Source organism: Eublepharis macularius, chromosome 16, assembly GCF_028583425.1.
Source record: "Eublepharis macularius isolate TG4126 chromosome 16, MPM_Emac_v1.0, whole genome shotgun sequence".
Taxonomy (NCBI): domain Eukaryota; kingdom Metazoa; phylum Chordata; class Lepidosauria; order Squamata; family Eublepharidae; genus Eublepharis; species Eublepharis macularius.
This window is the reverse complement of record NC_072805.1, coordinates 11,812,236-11,832,699: the sequence shown is the minus strand read 5'-3', so window position 1 is coordinate 11,832,699 and position 20,464 is coordinate 11,812,236. Positions and strand designations below refer to the sequence as shown.

The window sequence follows — 20,464 nt, the reverse complement described above, 5'->3', positions numbered from 1 at the left end:
CCAAGATGAAATTAACAAACCTGCTGAGGAGCGATCTCCGCCAGCTCTGTCTTATTAAAGTACATTTCCCCACTAACATTGCGTCTCCCTACACTTGAGGAACATGCACCAAGGTGTCTCCTGTAGAGAGAGAGCAACCAGATTTCCAGGGTCTGAGTTTTTGGATGGCCAAGCTCTGAAGAAGGGAGCTTTGACTCTCCAAGCTTCTAAGGTGCCGCTGGACTCAAATTTGCCCCCCACTCCCAGGAGCAACCTGTTCCCCTTGTCCTTCTCCACAACCACAGAAGACGTGTGGTTTGTTCTTCAAATCTCACTATGGCCACTGCATCCAATCCTGGCTGGTCTTCTGGGGCTTGGTAAGGGGCTAGATCCTTAACCGCTCCCCCTCCTCTTCTTGATGAGATAAAACTGCACAGCTTAACAACAATAACAATTAAGTACCATCAAGGTACAACTGACTTATAACAACCCTTCTTGGGGAGTTCAAGGCAAGATGCGAGTGGTCTTGCCTCTGCGTCATAACCCTGGACTCACTTGGTGGTCTCCTGCCCAACTACTAACCAGGGTTGACCTTGTTTCACTTCCAAACTCTGGCTAATCAGCAAAATGGAAAGCAGTGAAATGTCCAGACTTGAATAGAAGAATAAATTAAATGAATATGCAACAATGGCAAAATTAGCCTCCTTTCTACATAATAAACCGACTTCAGAATCCTAAGACATAAAAGGCAAACTGTGTTTCCAGACGACTCACTTTTTATCCCTGCACATGCACAGTATACTGCACATATGCAGTACGCTGGGATAAGAAGTGAGCGGGGGCAAAATGATTTGCCTCTTTACCGTGTCCTTGGAGCCTCCACAGGCCAGGGAAGGCCCAGCACGGCAGTGGAAAGGCCTGGCACCATGGTGCCAGGCCTTCCCAGTCTCAGGGCTTTTGGAAGACCTGGCCCAGTGATGGGTAGGCCGTGCCGCAGTGCCGAGCCTTCCCACCTCAGAGGAGCCACCCACTGCTGCCCACCACCCAGAAGCCTGCCGCCGCCGAGCCCACCCACCCGCTGCTCAGCTGAGCAGACAGAAAGCGGGGCAAACCCGCTTCCTCCGTGCCCAGCTGTTCCACGGGCAAGGGAGGCAGCAGCGGCTCCTTGCTAGAGCCTATTGTATTAAATCACAATGGGCTCTTGCACTAGTTTCAAGATAACGGGGGAACTTTTAAAAATTATATAGCTGACAACTAAGAACAAAATTAAATTAACAAAGAGAATGATGGAAGAGTGAGGTAATACAAGTTTATAATAAAAATGTTGTTAGTTGATAAAAAATGTTATTAGATATGAAGACATATGGTAAAGATAGAATTAGTTAAATAGAAGTGAAATATTAAAATTAGGTTAAATGTAAGTAGTTTTTATTTTAGGTTTATAGGATTGTAGTATATTTTATTTTGTATGCTTGGAAATTGAAACTAAAATATATTTTAACAACTCTGGCTAGTCTGGGCTACTTGGATCACCAAACCCCATTGCTAGGCTCTACGCACAGAGGAGGCGAAGAACAAATTCAACCAACCAAACCCAAAGGGGTCATTGGCTCCCTTCTGCTGCTTGCCATCTCTGCTCACGCTGAATCCAGGGCTACAGCCTCATGCTCACAAATCCTTCAGTCCTGATATATACACCTGGTTTCGTAGCTGGGGTGGATAAGAGACACACCCCAAGAGCGTCCTGCAGGTTAAAGCATTGTTCTACCGCAAAGTGTGTCAATTTCATTCCTGCCTCCAGGAATCCGGTGAGCAGGATTCTCCCCGGCCCTTCCCATCACGACGCTTCCTCAGCTAGGCGGCCTGTAGCTCTGCTATGGAGTTTTCCTTTCTCCACCCTTGCCAAACAAAAGCAACCCCCCCTTCCTTTCACAGGAACATTTCCCCTAAGAGGGCTTGAACCTTGCCCAGGGTACGCCACAGGCTCTTTAGCTGAGCTGGGAGACATTAGGAAGGCCTTGCCTGCTTGCCTTCCTTCCCGGTGTGTTTCCTGCCAAAAGTTAACTGCTTGCAAGCTGGTGGGGAAGGAGAGTCAAACCTCCATTCACAGGGAACCCTGCAGCGAAGCTTCTCCAATACAGGTCCCCGTTCTGGTCAATGCTTGTGACGCGTTTGTCTTCCGGAAGGCATCTCCTCTTTGCGGAGGGCGGGATGCCACTATGTTGCCCTCTGCTGGCTGGCCACTGCTGGGGCATCTTTGGCTCCCTGCCCTGTGGTTGGCGGGTATTGGAGGTACTGCTACATGTTCCATTTGTTTAAAGTGGTCCTCCAACTTTACAGCTTTGGTACAGGACACCAAACACTGAAGTTTACAAAGGCAGAAGCAGAACACCATTTGGAGAAGTTACAGAAATAGTGCGATTTATTCCCGGCACGCTTAAAATTGAAATGTACAAGGGATATTGGCTAATCATTGTACAGAGGGCTTCGCTTGTTGCTGTTGAGCATTTCTCACTCCCGTGACCAACTTGAGTTGAGTCTCTTTGCAAGCAATATAACCACCTCCCTATTTCTGGTCTTTGGAGCCCAGGTGCAAAGCAGCCTTCTGCAGCTACCACCCCATTTTCTGTAGTTTTTCCAGGCACATCTGAGAGCCAATCCACACATGCGTGCGCATGTGTGTGCATGCAAGGAATGTGCCCATGCAGAAAATGACTCTGGCAGACAACTGGAGACACATTCTAGGTGGCCGCTCTGCAAGGCCCAGATTTCACAGGCCAACTCATCAAGAGCACCTATTCCTTCCCAACCTGCCGTGGAAAGGGTTCTGTTCATAACGGCCTTCAAGCCAGTCAATACCACAAAAGCTGGGCTCTCCCCATGGAATTTTTTTTTAAAAAATACCGAACTGTCACCAAACCAACTCTGGCCCAAGAGAAATCTGAACTGTGGTCCCTTTGGCCCTTCCAGAACACACACCCCAAGCTTGGTCAAGTCACAGCCTGTTATCCCAAATGAGGTTTGCATGTTTGGGAGCACTGGTGACACTACAGGAGCATGGATGGGAGATGCATGCCAGTCACTCTGTGCCAGAGGAAAGGGAGCGAGAGTAATTACAGGGGAAAGCAGTGCCCCAAACCACAGTATCTACAGCAGCCGGAATATGCATTGGGTTTTAAAGGGGTTCTTTTCCTCCGCTTTTTGTCCGGCATTAACAAGCAAGGTTTATGCAGGTTAGTATAACACAAAATGCATTAACACAAAATGTGTACAAAGTATCATCTTGGAAAGGGGCAAATCTGGCCTGCAAAGCACATATGTGGAGCTAGCTTCATGCTCTCCCCTTAGCACAACTGAGTACACTGACTTTGGATAAGGAAGGGACAAAGGACTGGCAAAGAATAAAACTGCCTGGAAAGTTTGCAAACTCAGACGGACACAGCCATTGCTCAGAACCTCTCCCTTCGAAGCAACGAGCAACATGAAAGAGGGGTCCTTCCTGATTAGAGGAAACAGCAGTAAGTCCAATTCTGACAAGGGCCGTTTCCAGACGGCTTACCTGCCCCTGGAACATCACGCCACGTTGCAGGGAAAATGCGAAATATCACGTTTTCCATGCAACGTGGCACGACGTTCTGGGGGCAGGTAAGCCGTCTGGAAACGGCCAAGTTAACGGCTACTGGTTCTTCCTCTGGCCCTATTACGCGGCTTGGCTGCTTGGCTATCCACCAACCTTCCCAAAATCAGGAAACTGAGCCGCGATTCCTGTGAAGGATGCTGTTTTAAAGAGTTCTAACAGGAAGGAGGGGAGAGAAAAGAGTTAAACTTGTTTATGTCACGTGCTGTAAACAATTAGTATATAAATGGTGGCAGCTAGTTTCGTTTCCCCTGCAAAGGCAGTAAGAAAGCCAACACTGACCCCTTGTGGCTGTCTAGGAGAATGACAATTCCTTGTGCTTGAAAACCAATACCCCTTTCCTGCTTTTGAGATTGCCTGTGGAGAAAATCCGTATTTATATTGCTCTTTGGGCAAACAAGAGGTTGCTCGAGGCACTTTGGGGCTGAATGTATCTTACAGGCCGCTTCGGCCTTAATAGAGAGGCAGGCGTTCTTAAGTGTTGCACTGGAGGAGTCCTACCTCCTCTGGATCCGGCCGGCCCAAAACAAGGCCCTGAAGTTCGCAGGATTCCGCTTGGCTGGCTGTTACCATTTTCAACGCAACCCGGCGATGAATGCCTTTTCTCACCTCTACCAGTCCCACTCAGCAATTCCAGTGGTGCTTCTAACACAGCGTCACTCAGAAACACACGGGCCAAGAGCAGGCCTTGCGTCACCACCACCATCTGCAATACCCACAAAGGCAAAAATGGTGCGGAGTGAATAGAAAGAAAGGCAGCTTTGCGTGAGGCTAGAGAGCCAAAGGGGAGGCGAAAATGTCATTTAACTCCGCGGCGACTTCTGACCAGCATGTCCAGAGGGAAGGGCTGCCAAAGCTCCTATGTCCCTACTGTAGAGGGAAAGAGAAGACTTTCTTGCCGGACTTGCAGCGGACTTCAGTCACATGGATGCGCAGAAGGTAGGTGGAATCCTCAAACTTGTCCACAATCTCCTGAAAAAGATGGGAGGCCAGTCAATTTAGGAAGAAAACTGTCTCAGAAGCATTTAGGGGAGGGGGAGGCTGTGTGTTGATTTGGACACACTACTGGATGGAAATGGTGTGTAGAACGTGTGTGTGTGTGTGTGATGTGCTGTCAAGTCACCTCTGACCTATGGTAACCCTATGAATGAAAGACCTCCAAAACGTCCTATCATTAACAGACTTGCTCAGATCCTGCAAACTGGAGGACGTGTCTTCTTTCACTGAGTCCAGCCATCTCGTTTTAGGTTTTCCTCTTTTTCTTCCACTTTTCCTAGCTTTATTACCTTTATTGACTTTTCCAGAGAATAATTATCCTTATTTTGTCCAGTCTGTACAGGCTCCCAATTCATTTTCAGGTCCAATTCAAGGTTTTAACTTTTAAAGTCCTTCACGGGTTAAGTTCTGCATGCCTCCAAAAGAGACTTCTCCTACACACTCCTATGCTCTGAGATCATATTCCAACTTTTAAAAGGGACGAGACTCACAGAAGAACCTTTAGAGTTGTGGCACCCACTCCTTGGGAGCTCTGGCTGTACTAGCTGATGCCTGAGCACTTTCACAAGCTGGTCAGAAACCTCAAGAAAGGCTATGAACAAACCAGTGCGCAGAGCACAACCTGTCCCTTAAGATTCTTTAGACACTTCCAGACTGACAGCTAAAGACACTAGTTACCTGCAGCTCTTGGAGACAACGGCCTTCAAGTTTTTCAGATAAGTTCCCAACACACCATGCAAGGCTGAGGTGGAATGAAGGATTCTACAGAAGGACCAAAAGCCAAGAATCAGAGGCGTGACTCTCCATCATCCATTCCAGAATATCTGAGCACATCACAGTCCATCTCATTCCCTAATGAATGCCTATCTCCATCAAGTCTTGCCGCACATTGAAAACTAAAACCCAAAACTAGAGACGCCTCCAAATTAAACTGGAATGGAAAGGTGGAAATCCACAACTGGAAGGGGGAAAAACTCAATAGAAGTTTTTTATATATTTTATATGAATATAATAAATATTGTTGAAGTGACAAGTGTTCTAATAAATAAATAAATAGACAAGTTAATGCAAAAATGTATAAATACAGACTATTCCTATAAATACCATATCCAAAGAACAAATCCTGTGTGGCCGCCAGACAGGGTTCTCAACGCTGCAAAATGCCAAAAGTTCAGTCACTTATTATTGTAATATGAAGACACCATGTTCTCTTTGTTCTCTTTTGTAGGTGCAGCGAGAACAACAGTGGAAGACCACTATTCAAAAGGTACATATCCACAGTAAACAATGCTATGAAGTAGTAAAGCGCTTATCTGTTTTATACCTTGCAGGCAACGCCAAGAAGCCAGGGGGGCTCAACAGGGCAAACCCTCCTCTGCCCAACTACGGGGCCGGCTGCAAATCTCAAAGTTTCGTCTGTTTGGACTTCCTCAGGGGCGGTTTAGAGGCTCACCTTTATATATTTTATATTAAAAACTTCTATTGGGTTCTGCACATTTTTTGCTGTAACAAAGTAACCCCACAGCTCCTGTGGCTTTATTATCTTGAAGAGTAAGGACAAACAGGCAGGCCATGGTACAAGATTATAATCTGTGTGAATGGGGTTTAAATATGGCTGTGGCATCCATGAAAGAACCTGAGAGCCAGTCTGGTGTAGTGGTTGAAAGTGGCAGGACTCTTATCTGAAGAACTGGGTTCGACTCCCCACTCCTCCGCTTGAAGCCAGCTGGGTGGCCTTGGGCCAGTCACAGCTCCCTCAGAAATACTGACGATATTGGAGACGGAGTTCGGAATGCGTGTATTTACAAATTACTAAATATTGGCCGGAAGAAGAACTGCTTCAAAACGAGCAGAGTAACAAAGGGCTGGCGAAGCTCGTAGCCAGCTTTCAGGAACGCAGGCTGCCTGGAATTCAAGCCGGAGCTCTCCCCGCATCCAGGGGAACGAGCGGCGTCTGTTTACCCATTTGGGTCTTGACTGTATTTGCTCCAGTTTTGGGGCACTTTGATCTATGTATACTTATGTGAAATACTAGTTCCACCTGATGTGTGTGTAAGGGACTACGTATCTGTATGTGAAATTAATTATACTAGAATTTACCCATTGAAGGCTTTATAAATACGGACCATACTGTCCTATACGGAAACATTATTGTTGGTTGTACTTCCTTGTCGTTGGTGGGAATAGTAATAACATACTTTGTAATCCACTTTGAGTGGGTTTGTCCTGAAGGGTGGTATATAAATCACATATTATTATTATTAACCTGTTATCTATCCCAGAACCTCCATCATCAGAACAGATAAAGAAGCCTTACCACCAAAACCTGGTGCAGGCTCAAGCATCTGCCTGAAGAAACGAGCCCACGCCCCCCGAGATAATTTTCACCTTGTAAAATGGAGCCAGACTGAACTCCTCCATAACTCTGTCCACCTCAGACACCAGCTCCAAAACCTGAGAATGCCCAGAAGAGACCTCTAAGCCAATGAAAGTCCTGCAGGAAGAGATGGGTGGGGAAAGTCAAGGTAGTGTTTCAGGGTTGATCACCTGTAGCAAAGGATTCCTCCTCTCCCTCTTCCTCCATCCCCACAACAGTTAAACAGTTTGGCATGAGCTGGAAGGCTTAATGCCTATCAACCATAGGCAACAAGCGGCTTCCTTCCCAACAGAAAGGAGGGAAGCGCTGAAGATAGAACTGGGGTGCCAAGGACAACAGCTGTTACAAAAGTCCCCAACTGGTTTTGACAAAAGTCTTCCACACGGGGAACTATAAATATCAACAAATGCGTAATAAAATGAAGAGAACATTGAATAAAACACAGAACGCATTTACAATGCAGAGTTACTTCAGTCTAAGCCCAACAATTTCAATGGGCTTAGACTGGAGTAACTCTGCTTAGGATAGCACTTCAAGTCCACAGTAAGACCTTTGTTGATTAGGAATGAATTCCGAAGAAGGCTAACCTGCCTAACAAAGACCTGGTTGGACAAATCGGAGTGGGTCTCTCTTTGGGATACTGACCAGGTTATTTGATACAGCACCAGCCTTAGATAAATAGTAAAGAGTCCAGAAGCACCTTTAAGACTAACCAACTTTATTATATCATAAGCTTTCGAGAGCCACAGCTCTCTTCATCAGATGCAACTTTATTGTAGCATAAGCTTTCGAGAGTCACAGCTCTCTTCATCAGATGCAACTTTATTATATCATAAGCTTTCGAGAGCCACAGCTCTCTTCATCGGATGCAACTTTATTATATCATAAGCTTTCGAGAGCCACAGCTCTCTTCATCGGATGCAACTTTATTGTAGCATAAGCTTTCGAGAAGCTCAGCTCTCTTCATCGAATAAGAGAGCTATGGCTCTCGAAAGCTTATGCTACAATAAAACTGGATAGTCTTAAAAGTTCTACTGGACTCTTTACTATTTTGCTACTACAGACTAACACGGCCGACTCCTCTGGATCTATAGCCTTCGATACGTTTCTGCAAACCTCCCAGTTCTTACCCCTCTGCTTGTCACTATAATGCTTTTTAGTTTCCCCTGCTATTAGTTGTGCCTTGGACAAAAATACTCTAGAACTTTCTCATACAAGTATTTTTGAGTATTAGCAAGCAGCTTTACAGCCATAGAGTTGGCATTTAAAAAATGCAGAGTGTATGTCGTTCATTCCCCCCTACTCAGGGGGTGGGGGGGTAGATAGTCCATGAGTCATGCACCCACCTTGTTTTGGTCTCATTGGTGTAAATCTTCACCTGGTCTGCTCTGCAGACGAACCTGAAATATGGGAGAGAATCCATCTCATTTGGGAAGATGAAGAAGAGCAAAAAGAGGACAGAGAACACGGAGGCAGACTTTCTGATTGTCTAGCAGCTACTGCCTTTCCTTGAGAGAGCAGACCTTACACCCAAAGGGAACTCAAATCAGCTAACATCATTACCCTCTCCTTCGTTTCATTCTCACAACAACCCTGTGAGGTAGGTTAGGCTGAGAAAATGTTCTTGTCCCAAGGCCCCCCTGCATGCTTCCATGGCAGAGTGGGCATTCGAACCTGGGTCTCCCTTAAGCATCCAAAAGCGATGCCCAGATTCGATTACTGCAGCATGCTTTCAAAAAGTTGGCAGTTGGTATAAACTATTTCCAATTTTTTCCCAGACCAATTCAAAATGCTTACAAGGAGCTGTAAAGTCCTAAATAGCTTAGGGTCAGTGTGTCTTAAAGACCCCCTCCATCCATGCCCACGGACCACATGATCACAGGTTTTCATTTGGGTCCACATTGACAAAGGTGAGTTGGGTAAGCATACGGAACAGGGTTTTCTTGGCTGTAGCACTTTGATTGTGAAATTCCACACACACCCCTTTCCGGAAGGCTGAGTTTGCCAAGGCTTCTAGGAGCTGTTTAAGACTTCCTTGTTTCAGAGAATCCTGTTTAGCTTTGGCTAGAAAACAAGCAAAATTGCTGCCACTTTGATTAAGCAGCTAATTAGCGCCCAGCATTTTTGCCGTTTGTGAAACTGCAAGTTTCCACTATGATTTTGTAAAAGAAATTGTTAGCTGCCTTGGGATACTGTATAAATAGTAGAAAGGCGTTGTATATGACATACTACCACATGTAAAAAGGCAGCGGAAACTGCAGTTCTGCAGTGGAGCCGGGAGGTCCTTCAGAGAGACACTTGGTTCCCTCCCTGGGCCAACCAACACATTCACAATGCAACACTTTCACAACCAGCACATTCCACAAACACTTGGGTCAAGGTGTTAAACCTGATCAGGTATCCCAAGCGCTCTTGCCTACAAAATAAGTAAGGGCTGCATTTCTGCATAAACATGGTTAGAATTGAGCTGTTGCAGCGCTTTTAAGATCTGAAGTGGAAACCCATCCATTTTTCATTTGTCTACAACCACGACAGCTAGGAACCTACTTTTTAAAAGACCGCTGATCCTTGGAATGCTGGAGGCATAGTTGCCTTCACAAGTGTGGATGCATAATGTCTTTCAGTGCGTGATTTCTAGTCTCCCCTGGAACGGCCAATCAAGGAACTCATGAGAGCCCCTGCTTTCATTCAAAGAACAGGCAAGATTTATTTAATGACCGTTTTTGTTTACAATAATAATGACATTCGATTTATATACGGCCCTTTAGGATGACTTAACACTCACTCAGAGCAGTTTATGAAGTATGCTATTATTATCCCTGCAACAAACATCCTGTGAGGTGGGTGGGGCTGAGAGAGCTCCTGGAAGCTGTGACTGACCCAAGGTCACCCAGCAGGCTACAAGTGGAAGAGTGGGGAATCAATCCGGTTCTCCAGATTAGAATCCCGCACTCTTAACCACTACACCAAACTAGTTTAATCCCACTCTTCCCCAAAGGAGCCCAGGGGAGGCATACATGATTCCCCTTTCTCCATTTTATCCTTAGAAGAACCCTGCGAGATGGCTGAGAGCTAAGCTACAAGTGATGCCTGACACAGTTTGGACACTTGTCAGCTTCCCTCAAGTTTTGATGGGAAATGTAGGCATCCTGGTCTTGCAGCTGCAATGGAGAGCCAAGCTGTAAAAACAGGACGCCTACATTTCCCATCAAAACTTGAGGTAAGCTGACAAGTGTCCAACCTGTGTAATCTGAAGATGTGCAACCAGGGGCTGCAGGGAGCTTGATGATGCTTCTGTGGGCTGGAAGAACATCTCTCTGCTCTTCTTAGGTTCCTGCCATAAGAGCAGCCCTTTTGGTTCAGACAAAGGTCCACCTGAGAAACTGTCCGCCGGAGGTCTGCATGCAAGGCACAGAGAGCCTCCCTCTGCGGCTTCCCCGCAACAGCCGGTATGCAGCGATATACTGAACGTGGACGTTCCAGTAAGCCATCATGGCTAATAGCCACTGATGTATCTTGACTGCACTAATGTGTCAATGCTCCTCCTTACAGCCTCGCGTCACCCCTAGTCCTCTCAAACGGAACAAACAGAATTACTTTAGCAACGGCAGGAACTGAAGTTTTAAATCATTTGCTCCCCGTTGAGATTTTGGGGGCAAGCATGGCTTTCTTTTAGCGCAGGCAGAAAAGTGCCTTCGTCTGCTTCTTGCTGACGAAGTACTCCTCAAGGGCAGATAACTGGGTTTGGGCCAGGAGAGGAAAGGCGCAAGGCAGTGCAGGACGATACAGCCCAAGAGTGCCAAAGAGCTCTTACCTGTGGAAGGAGGACAGGTGTTCCTTCAGGGATTGCACAAAAGGGTTTATCCAGTGATAGCGCAGGACCACGCTTTGCGAGAGACTGATGTGGAACTCAGCCATGGCTGTCAGTGAGGCCACGTGCATGTGTGCGTGCACAAGGAGCAGCTCCAGCAGGTCCAAGAAGTCTTCCTGAGGTTCATCTGCAGGGCAAGGTGGAAAGAAAAGCAAACCACAGGTAGGGGGTTGGAGATCTGGGTTCTCTGCTAAGCCAAGGTACAACTAGTGTGTGCAGATCCAGAGGAGTTAGCCATGTTAGTCTGTAGTTGCAAAATAGTAAAAAATCCAGTCACACCTTTAAGACTAACCAACTTTATTGTAGCATAAGCTTTCGAGAGCCACAGCACTCTTCGTCAGATGCAACTTTATTGTAGCCTAAGCTTTCGAGAGCCACGATGCATCTGACGAAGAGAGCTGTGGCTCTCGAAAGCTTAGGCTACAATAAAGTTGGTTATTCTTAAAGGTGCGACTGGACTTTTTACTATTTTGCAACTAGTGTGTGGTAACAGTGAGAGCCAGGATGGTGTCGTGGTTCGAGTGTCAGACTAGTGGAAGGCCCCGGTTTGAATTCCCACTCTACCATGGAAGCTTACAGGGTGACCTTGGGCGCAGCACTCCCTCTCTGCCTAGCTCACCTTACAGGGTTCTTGGGAGGAAAAAAGGAAGGACAGGAGAATAATGTAAGCGGCTTTAAGTTCCCATTGTGGACAAAGGTGTGAGCCAGTCTGGTGTAGTAGTTAAGAGCAGCAGGACTCTAATCTGGAGAACCGGGTTCGATTCCCCACTCCTTGGCTTGAAGCCAGCTGGGTGACCTTGGGTCAGTCACTTAAGAGCGGCAGGACTCTAATCTGGAGAACCAGGTTCGATTCCCCACTCCTTGGCTTGAAGCCAGCTGGGTGACCTTGGGTCAGTCACAGCTCTGCCAGAGCTCTCTCAGCCCCACCCACCTCACAGGGTGTTTGTTGTGGGGATAATAATAACATTTTTTTTATTAATGCATCACATATTATTACATTTCAATACAGTCACAGTTCTCCTATGATACATCTTTTACCCCTTTTGTAACCCCCCCCCCCCCCCGCCGCAAGGTGGCCATCCTATAACAACAAATTAAATTTTTAGCCACGAGCACATTTTTTCCAATTTTCCAAATATAGCTGTATTGGCTTCTCCATTATATACCCATTGAAAATATACAGACCATTTCTCTTTTATCTCCTCCATTTTTCCATCCCATGCCTTATCTTTTTTTAAACATTCCAACATATCCGACTGAATATATTCATACAAGTAATCATTCCATCTTTCTAAGGGGGGATAATAATAACATACTTTGTAAACTACTCTGTGTGTGGTAAAGTTGTCCTGAAGGACAATGTATAAATCAAATGTTATTATTATTATAAATGAAATAAATAGAAAACTAAGCAGCCTTGGGCAATTCACTGTTTCTGAGCCTCAGCTGTCTTCTCTAAAACAGAAATTATGGCAGCTTACTGTACAGAAGAGATGTGGAACTAAACAAGGGGGGGGGTTCAGAAAGTACATGAGAAGTACCACACCATACAGATTTGGATCCTAGCAGGAAGATGTTTGCTCCCCCAATCCATTTCTCCTGCTCAAAGATAGGTTCAGAGAGGGGAATACAAGGTTAATCACCCATTCAGTTCTCTTAGCATTTTTACATTTTCTGGAATTTTTAGACTGAACAAAAATCAATTGGCAGTGACCATGGCTCGGTGGTAGAGCATATACGTTCCATATAGCAGGTTCCTTCTTGGCATCTCAGTCACTAGGAAAAGGGCTTCCTTTGCCAGATAACCTGAAGAGCCCCTGTACCACTAGGAGAGATGGCCCATTGCCTCCACCTGGTATAAGGCACCTTCACAGGTTCACAGCACACAGGCAGAACCAACTGATTTGGCCAACTCAGAAATGGCTGGAAACAAAATCTCTTTAGGGGGTCTCTGGAGTACAATCTGTTGGACCTCTTCCTTTTCTCGAGCAGCAAACTAACTTCCTGCAGAGATGTGGAAGGGTGCCGCATCTTCAAACCCTCAGGACAGTTTCTAAAAAACATGACCGAGATACTGGATAGTTTGAAATATTCAGTGTTAGTAAAGCCTTTACTGTGTACACGCACACACACACAAATACACAGTCCTGTTAACCTGCCTTAACTTACACTGTGTAACCCATCTGGCAGAGAACCTGTAATCCACCTTTAGTCTGAAGGTGGAGTATAAATTATATAAATAAAAGTGGCAGACAAAGTTTGTACATGTGTGGCAATAACACGCAACTCAGAAGCTACATGATAAAAAACCAGGATCATCTGCCTAAACTGGCTGCGGAGACAGAGTCTGTTTTTCCAGACTTATCAGCACCAAGGAATACATTGTAATGCTTTAATTTTAAAGAGCTATCCCCTTGTTGTTTTGTTAGCATGGAATATCTTGGAAAAGAGTGGCAGTATCTCTGTTAAATCGGTCCCATTAGCTACAGGAGGATTTTAACAAGTGGCTCCGGGTATCTTTCAGTCACATCGATTACGGAGCAGTTACGGAGGGTCTCCTTCAAGAACATGAGGGGGAATCTCCAAAGATGGCTATTCTCAAAATCTGGGAAGGGAGAGATTTTTTATCCTAGGGTTGCCAATTCCAGCTTAGGAAATTCCTGGAGACTCGGGGATGGTGCCTAGAGTGGGTGGAGATCAGGGAGGTATTTCAGCGGGGAGATGACACCATAGCATCCACCATTTCCTCCAGGGGACAGATCTATGTACCCTGGAGACGAGTTATTATTCTGGGAGAACTTTAGGCCCCACCCCTGGAGACTGGCAAACCCACTCTCAGTGTTGCAACACTGAAGGGACTTACAAGGCACATAGATGTGGGTTGCCCAGTTGCCTCGCTCATGTGAGAAGGTGCGCACTCGGCCTCCATGCTTGCTGCGGTCATCTACCACCGTCTCCTTCTCTTCCTGGTCTCGGAACATGCTTAGCACACTGTCTGGTATGGGAAGGCGAGGCGCTGTTATGCTGCAGGACAAGCAACCAGAGACGAAGGAGAATTTTAAGCATTCCCAACATGAACGCACCAATTTTCTTTTTTTTCAGAAAAATGAGCTGGCAGTTGAACCCTGAATTCCTCATCCATTTGCTAGTCTGGTTGGTACTAACTCGGCGGCTCACAGAGAGCTGCACTTGCAAGTGCCGTCAACCCATACAGCCCACTTGTTTTCCATTCCTGGCATGAAGCCTGAACCTGAGGGAGGTTCGCAGCTTACCCATTCCTCTGGTGGCTGTTTCAAGGTGGGAACCACCTGCCACCAGGCAAGAGCCCTGCCCTCTCCTGAAATATGAAGCAGGTGCCACACTGGGAAATAGTCCTTGGAAGAGCCACAGGTGACACATCAAAGAGCCACATGTGATTCCTGAGCCACTGAGGAAGTATCCGCGTGGTACAAGTGTGCAGGCCGACACGTCTAACCTGGGGCACCTGCCCCCTGGTGCTGCTCCCTGGAAACTGGTGCTGGTGAACAGCTTATCTGGCTCCAAACTATGGGGGGAGGGGGGTGACACTTCCACCTCCCCATGCTGTTCAAGAGATGGAGAAACGACTGGGGGACACAGAGGGCACACATCTGGCATTCCCAAACGCTGCAGGCTGTTAGGTGTTTGGACTGATGGAGAAGGCTCTGGTTGGTGGGGAGGGGGGGAACACATTTGCCATTCTGTTAGGGGCTCAGCGCCCTTTGCAATGGAAAATGAAGGGGGCGTGCATCGGTTTCAGAGGCGGCGTTCCCAGCCGCGACCAAAAAGCAGCTCCAGCCTGCAAAAGCTTCTGCCTCCCCCGCCCCCAATAATAAGCCCGCGGCAGCCGGGGCGGGGGCGGGATTCTTTGGGGGTTTGTTGCATTTTGCACGTTTTCAGTTTGAACCCCGCCTTGAGCCACGGGGGCGGGGCAGAGGCGCCTCGACTAACTCCAGTGCCCGGGACCGGCGCCGGCTTCGCTTCGCCGCGGCAGGGCTGGGGAGGGGGCTCGACCCGCTTCCCGCCGGGCCCCTCGCCGGGGCGGCCCACCTGGCACCGGGGAGGGCGGCCGGGCTCTCCGCCGGGGGGGCTCCTCCCTGGGCCGCGGGGGAGCCGCCTTCGTCGCCAGAGGCGGGCGGCGACGAGCCCGAGCTGCTGCTGCTGCTGCTGCTGCTGTAGCCCACCAGCATCGCCCCGCTCATGGCCGCGTGGACCGGACCGCCGTGCCGGAGACGCCGCGGAGGGAGGGAGGAAGGAAGGGAAGGAGGCGGGCGGGCTCGGGAGCGGCAACAGCCAGCCGGACGCGCGCCCCGCCCCCCGCCCAGCCGCCTCTTCCGCGGGCGCGCGCGTTCGCGGCGAAAGAAGCCGCCCCGCCCCCTGGAGCGTTCGGTCGGAGGCGCATTTATACGCCGCTTGCCTGCCTGCGGGGCCTCCCGAGGCGCCTTGCAACAGTCACAGCCGGCCCCCTTAAATCCGCTGTGGCTTCCGAAGACAAACGGGGTTGGCAAAAGGGCTAAAACGTTGTCCTCTCGCTGTCAATGAAACTTTAAGGCGGGTTTCCCGAACCTGTTTTGATTCAGGGTTGTTGTTGTTGTTACACTGTGTTTATTGATGCTGTAACTAGCCCAGAGAGGGAAGGCAGCATGATAGAGCCTGAGCCCGTTTTATCTCAGAGGCCAGGCAGGGCGGGTACTTGGATGGGAGCGGGGCTATTTTTCCCCGGGGAAAGAGGAGGTGGAACTCAGGACTGTACAATGACGTCACTTTGGGTCAGCTGGAACAAGGGGGGAGTTTTTTTAAAGTTTACAATGCCTTGGCAAAAATGGACACATGGCCGGTGGCCCTGCCCCCTGATCTCCGCCAGCTGTGCACAGGACAATCTAAACTCCCCTCTGTCTGGAGATCAGGGGGCGGGGCCACCAGCCATGTGACCATTTTCAAGAGGTGCCGGAACTCAGTTCCACCGTGTTCCCGCTGAAAAAAAGCCCTGGATAGGAGACCAGCAAGGAAGACTCTGCAGAGGAAGGCAAGGGCAAGCCACCTCTGCTTCTCATTTGCCTTGAAAGACACTTGCTGGGGTCTTCTTAAGTCAGTTGCAACTTGAAGGCTCTTTACACACTTTGATAGCCCACTATCACTGAGACTGGAGGCAGATCACAGTGTGTAGTTCCCTACAATCACCAGGGTGGAATCCGCACTCTGCCAGGGAGGCTCATTGGATGACCTGGGCCCCGTTTCACATTCTAGCTCCTGCACTGGGGACACAACTCCGCACTATCCCAGAAGTCAAGCTGAAAGGCATGGAATCGGCTGGTCTGGGGTTTTTTGCACCTCTCATGCTTGGTCAGTGTGGGTCAGTTCTTTTTAGTCTGCGCTGTGTCAAAATGCGTTGAGATTGAGTGCTGGTGCTTTCATCACCCATGCCGTCATCGGTGACGTTACAACGACAAGCCTTGCCTTTTTCCCCTTTTTGCACAGGCAATGAATCTATGCATCGTTGCAGCAATCCTATGCTGGATTAAAAATTTTAAAAACTGTGGAAAGGAAAAAAGGAGAGGGGAGGGATAGGAGGGGGAGGGAGTGGCTGGGTGGACAACAGTGCCCAACCACAGTGAAGTAGGCTGGCAGAGGGTGGGAGGGTGGCAGAATAAGATGGAACATTAAAAGACAGGATAAGGAATGTGCAGGGGGAAACGGCAGACTGGAAAATGGATTTTTAAAAAAGCTGGCTTAGAAGCGCACCCAGGAAAGCAGCAGAAAAGTCACATAGTAGCTGGAGTGACTACTGCCAGTGGCAGATCGGGTGCAGATGGTCATGGGGGAAAAAACGCTGCAGTATGGGAACTGAACTGGTGAAACTGGCCCATGCAGAAGGGGTTTCTGTCAGTCGGTCAGCCTCTCCTACCTCTCGTGGTGGTGGTAGTGAGGATAGAATGATGTGGGAAGCTGCTTTGGCTTGTTCCCATTGGGAAGCAGGGTATAAATGTTTAAATGAAGATCATTTAGGAAAAAACCTGCAGTCACTATTATTTAACCAACCGGCAAAGCTAACCTCATAGGCAGTGCTGCGGGCTAGAATGTCCTGGTTCTAACAGTTCTGGAATAAACTGAGGAGGGGGAAGCTAGAACGTTGGTACAAATGGGCAATGGATGGGGACAATTTGGGCCCTTCCCTGTCCCAGTTTCTGCTTCTTCTTTTCTTCCATACAAAGAAAGGGAATAGAAGTACATCCCCATTGTATATAACACAGAGGGGCAAAGGCCCCAAGAAAGAAATGAAATTGCCAGCGTCAGGTGAGGGAAGGTTGTGCAATAATCATTTTTGCCCAAGGCATTAAAAACGTTTCAGCAGATGTAGCGGAGATCTGCTGAAGATCCTTTATGGGTGCTAGTGAGGCCGACAGCCCCCTTCCCACACTCCACAACAATGCTTTTTTTTTTTTTGGCAAAGGGACCGACTTCCCAGTGTCTGATAATGCATTCCACAGAAATAGGCACGTGTCCCCTTTTGCAGCCTCAAGCAGCAGATGATGGATTTCCAGTACAACATTTTCAGTCAAGATGGCGGAAGAGCGGTTTGTTACAGAAGAACCAACAAACATCAGTGCAGGCTGAAGAAACTGTTCTGAGGTGCAGGACGTTTGAGGCCTACGGGGGAGGTCAAGGTGACAGGAATCGCAGGTAAATGCTTCCAAGCTTGAGGTGTAGCTGATGGTGCTACTGATTTTCAGTGCAATCCTATGGACACTTTCCTGGGAGTAAGGCCCCTTGGGTAGGCTTGAGTTGGATTCTGGGTATTTAGGATTACTCTCTTAAACGGGTGAAAGGCTTGGGCAGGACTCTCTGAAAAGAAAGATGCTGGAGCTTAAATCTGCCTGGAAGTCCCACCATCTGTTACAAGTATCGGATGAGTTGCGCTTGTCAAGTTTACTCAATGGAGAAGAATGCTCAGTGGCCCAGAAGGAAACCCCAGAGGATCCATCTACAATTGACTCCCCTAAAACTGAAAATGGTGGCAAAGCTATCCAGAGGAACGTACATCCTGCCAAGCCTATGGATTTGGAAGGGTGTAACTTTGCTTAAAATGGCAGTACATCTCCCATAAGTGCTGGGGCAGTGCTCTGAGATAGGAGAGATGACTTAGAAGTGTGTGTAAGCAGGGAGGAAGTGGTCCCTTTGGGGAAGGACTAGCATGTCTGACAACACCTCAGATCTGGAAGCATCCACTGTGGTTATTAAGTGGCAAGCAGGGCTGAGTGCCTTGTCCTCTCTCTGCTTGCACATTGCAGGACCCAGAGCCTATCTGATCTGCGTGAGCATGCTCGGATCTCCTTTTCAACAGCTGGTTTGCTCCATGGAAGCACATGTCAATAGTATCTGGAAGATAGTCAATTTGGCAGTCGCACACATCCAGCTTAACATGTAGCAGCGGTCACACCATCTGCATCCCCAGTGGTAACCACATCATACCAATAATGTGTGGATCAGGCACATACGCAGGGTGGTCAAGCCTGCTGCCTGTAGGTTGGACCCTTGTCCCTTGTGAAATCTGCCAAGAGAGGGTTAAAGCGCCACTCACTGAGATTTTGAGTTGGCCCCAGTGGCAAGGCGGGACGACAATTTTTTTGTAACTTTTGTTTGTTCCATTTCTCAGCCAGATTACCACTACACATACTGGGTCTTACATATTTCTATACGTTACCTTTTTTTCTTCCATCACCATTTCCCATGACATCCACTTTTTATTTATCTGGATATTTGTTATGCAGGCACACTTCTGGCTGCTCTCTTTAGCATTATTGTAATTAAGGGAGGTGGCAATCACTATTCTAACCCCCCCCCCCCTAGAATTCAAACACTCCCTTTTCTCTAGCTTTGACCCTAGCACTCACAGAGCTTTGCTCTGAAGTTTTCCTTCTGGTTCTGCATACTGAAGACATCTGCACATGTGATTCTCCTTCGGTTTCAACTGCTCACGGAAAACATTGGCAGAAGAACGCCACATCCTCAGCCAAACTTCTCAGGCCCTTCTTCCTTCAGCCTCCCTTGGTCCCCCCTGCCAAATCAGACGGCTTTCCTCAGATGTACTATCACTCTCTTTGCTGCCGTTTACTTTTCAAAAGTTGGGTGCAGCTATCGAATCAATCAAATCCACAATCAAAATGCAAAACAAAACCACAATCCATATACCTTTTATCTGAACCAGCCAAAATGACACAAAAGGCACAAGCGTTCAAATTTGTCAGAACTCTTCACCAGAGTTTATTACAAAATAAAAAAGGAAAGGGGAGGAGGAAAAACATCCTCCAGACGATAATTTTAAAGGCCACGTCTCGCCACTACCCCTGTTGGCATGTCACTCCAAGCCTTTTATTCCCTCCTGTCAGACGCTTCAACCAATTAAAGTTCACCATGTCTCAGGCCACCATCTTATTGGTTCTAACCCAAAGGCCAATGAAAAAGGTTATAACGTCTCCTAACTGGCCAAATTATTTCCTGGGAACTGTAACTAGGGTACAGCTTCACTGTTTGGCAGGCTGTCTACAAGTCTACATATTTTGTAGTTTTTCCTCCCTTAAAGAAGTAAAACTACTTACCTCATACAACTTCTTATTATTAAATTTTAGTTTTGGGGGGGTTGGGTACAGAACTTGTTTATACAGTTATGTTATATGCTGCAAAAATAAACAGGAGTCCAGTGACACTTTAAAGAGTAACTAGATTTTATTGCCAGCATACCCTCTTGAGGACTAGAACTGAGTGAATTCTTCCTTTGCATTCAATTTATGGCAGCAAAAATTAACTACAGTCTTTTAAATAATAAATCAAACCTTTTAAAACCTTTTTTTAACTTTTCACAACATTCCTCACTAAGCATTAACAAAGGATAACTGGACCTCTTAGGCAAGATGTTATCATATAGCACGAGAGTAAGAATTTCAATTGGTCAAATGAAGGAAGTAATGGTTAATATGGTAATGGTTAATATACCATTACCATAATATACCATTATTTGTATCACATAGGTACAGTGTTTTACCTAACTTTTACCTAACTTCATCTTTTTTTAAAAAAAAAATATTTTTTTATTGGCATAAAACAATTACAACATACAAGCTTAAACAACAACAAACAATCATTTCCATATAACATGTTTTGTAACTAGAGGAAGGGAAGCATATAAGGTTAGGGTTTATACACTTATGAAGCTTATGAACGTATAAGCTACAGCGTAAAATCACTGGATAGAGTTATTGTTTGTAATATTTTTGACTTTGGTTGAATGTTATATTTCTCAACATAGTCGAAGAATGGGGACCATTTTTCCACGAAGTTGGATTTCTCAGGAAACTTTTCAGCTACATAAAGATCATTATGGGTCTTTTCCACAATAAAATGATTCCACACTTTTTCGAACCATACTTCAACTGGAGGGGCTGAATCTTTTTTCCAAACCATCGCTATCTCATTTTTTGCTACTACCAGAAAAGTTGCAATCAAATCTTTTCTAATTTTAGGTATTGGTAAATCACCCCATTGATTTAAGAAAATAAGCTTGGGGTCAAATGGGACTACATACCGTTAT

The 20,464-nt window shown here is 47.0% G+C and overlaps 1 protein-coding gene across 1 annotated transcript; it reads right to left on the bottom strand.

The window, feature by feature from the left end:
• Positions 1-2,379: 2,379 nt before the first annotated feature.
• On the bottom strand, positions 2,380-15,180 carry USB1 (U6 snRNA biogenesis phosphodiesterase 1). Its single transcript, XM_055000882.1, has 7 exons — positions 14,929-15,180; positions 13,724-13,884; positions 10,804-10,987; positions 8,336-8,389; positions 7,001-7,106; positions 5,291-5,374; positions 2,380-4,588 (listed from the first exon to the last, which is right to left on the bottom strand). The coding sequence occupies exons 1-7, from the start codon at positions 15,078-15,080 to the stop codon at positions 4,484-4,486; spliced, it is 846 nt and encodes a 281-aa protein (XP_054856857.1). The 5' UTR covers positions 15,081-15,180; the 3' UTR covers positions 2,380-4,483.
• Between the last annotated feature and the right edge of the window lie 5,284 nt (positions 15,181-20,464).

Coding starts and splice junctions, on each gene's coding strand:
- USB1 (XM_055000882.1), bottom strand. CDS start 15,080: ATGAGCGGGGCGATGCTGGTGGGCTACAGCAGCAGCAGCAGCAGCAGC. Junction 10,988..13,723: donor AACCCACATCTATGTGCCTT/GTAAGTCCCTTC, acceptor CTTGCCCTGCAG/ATGAACCTCAGGAAGACTTC. Junction 4,589..5,290: donor GTTGTCTCCAAGAGCTGCAG/GTAACTAGTGTC, acceptor CATCTTTTTCAG/GAGATTGTGGACAAGTTTGA.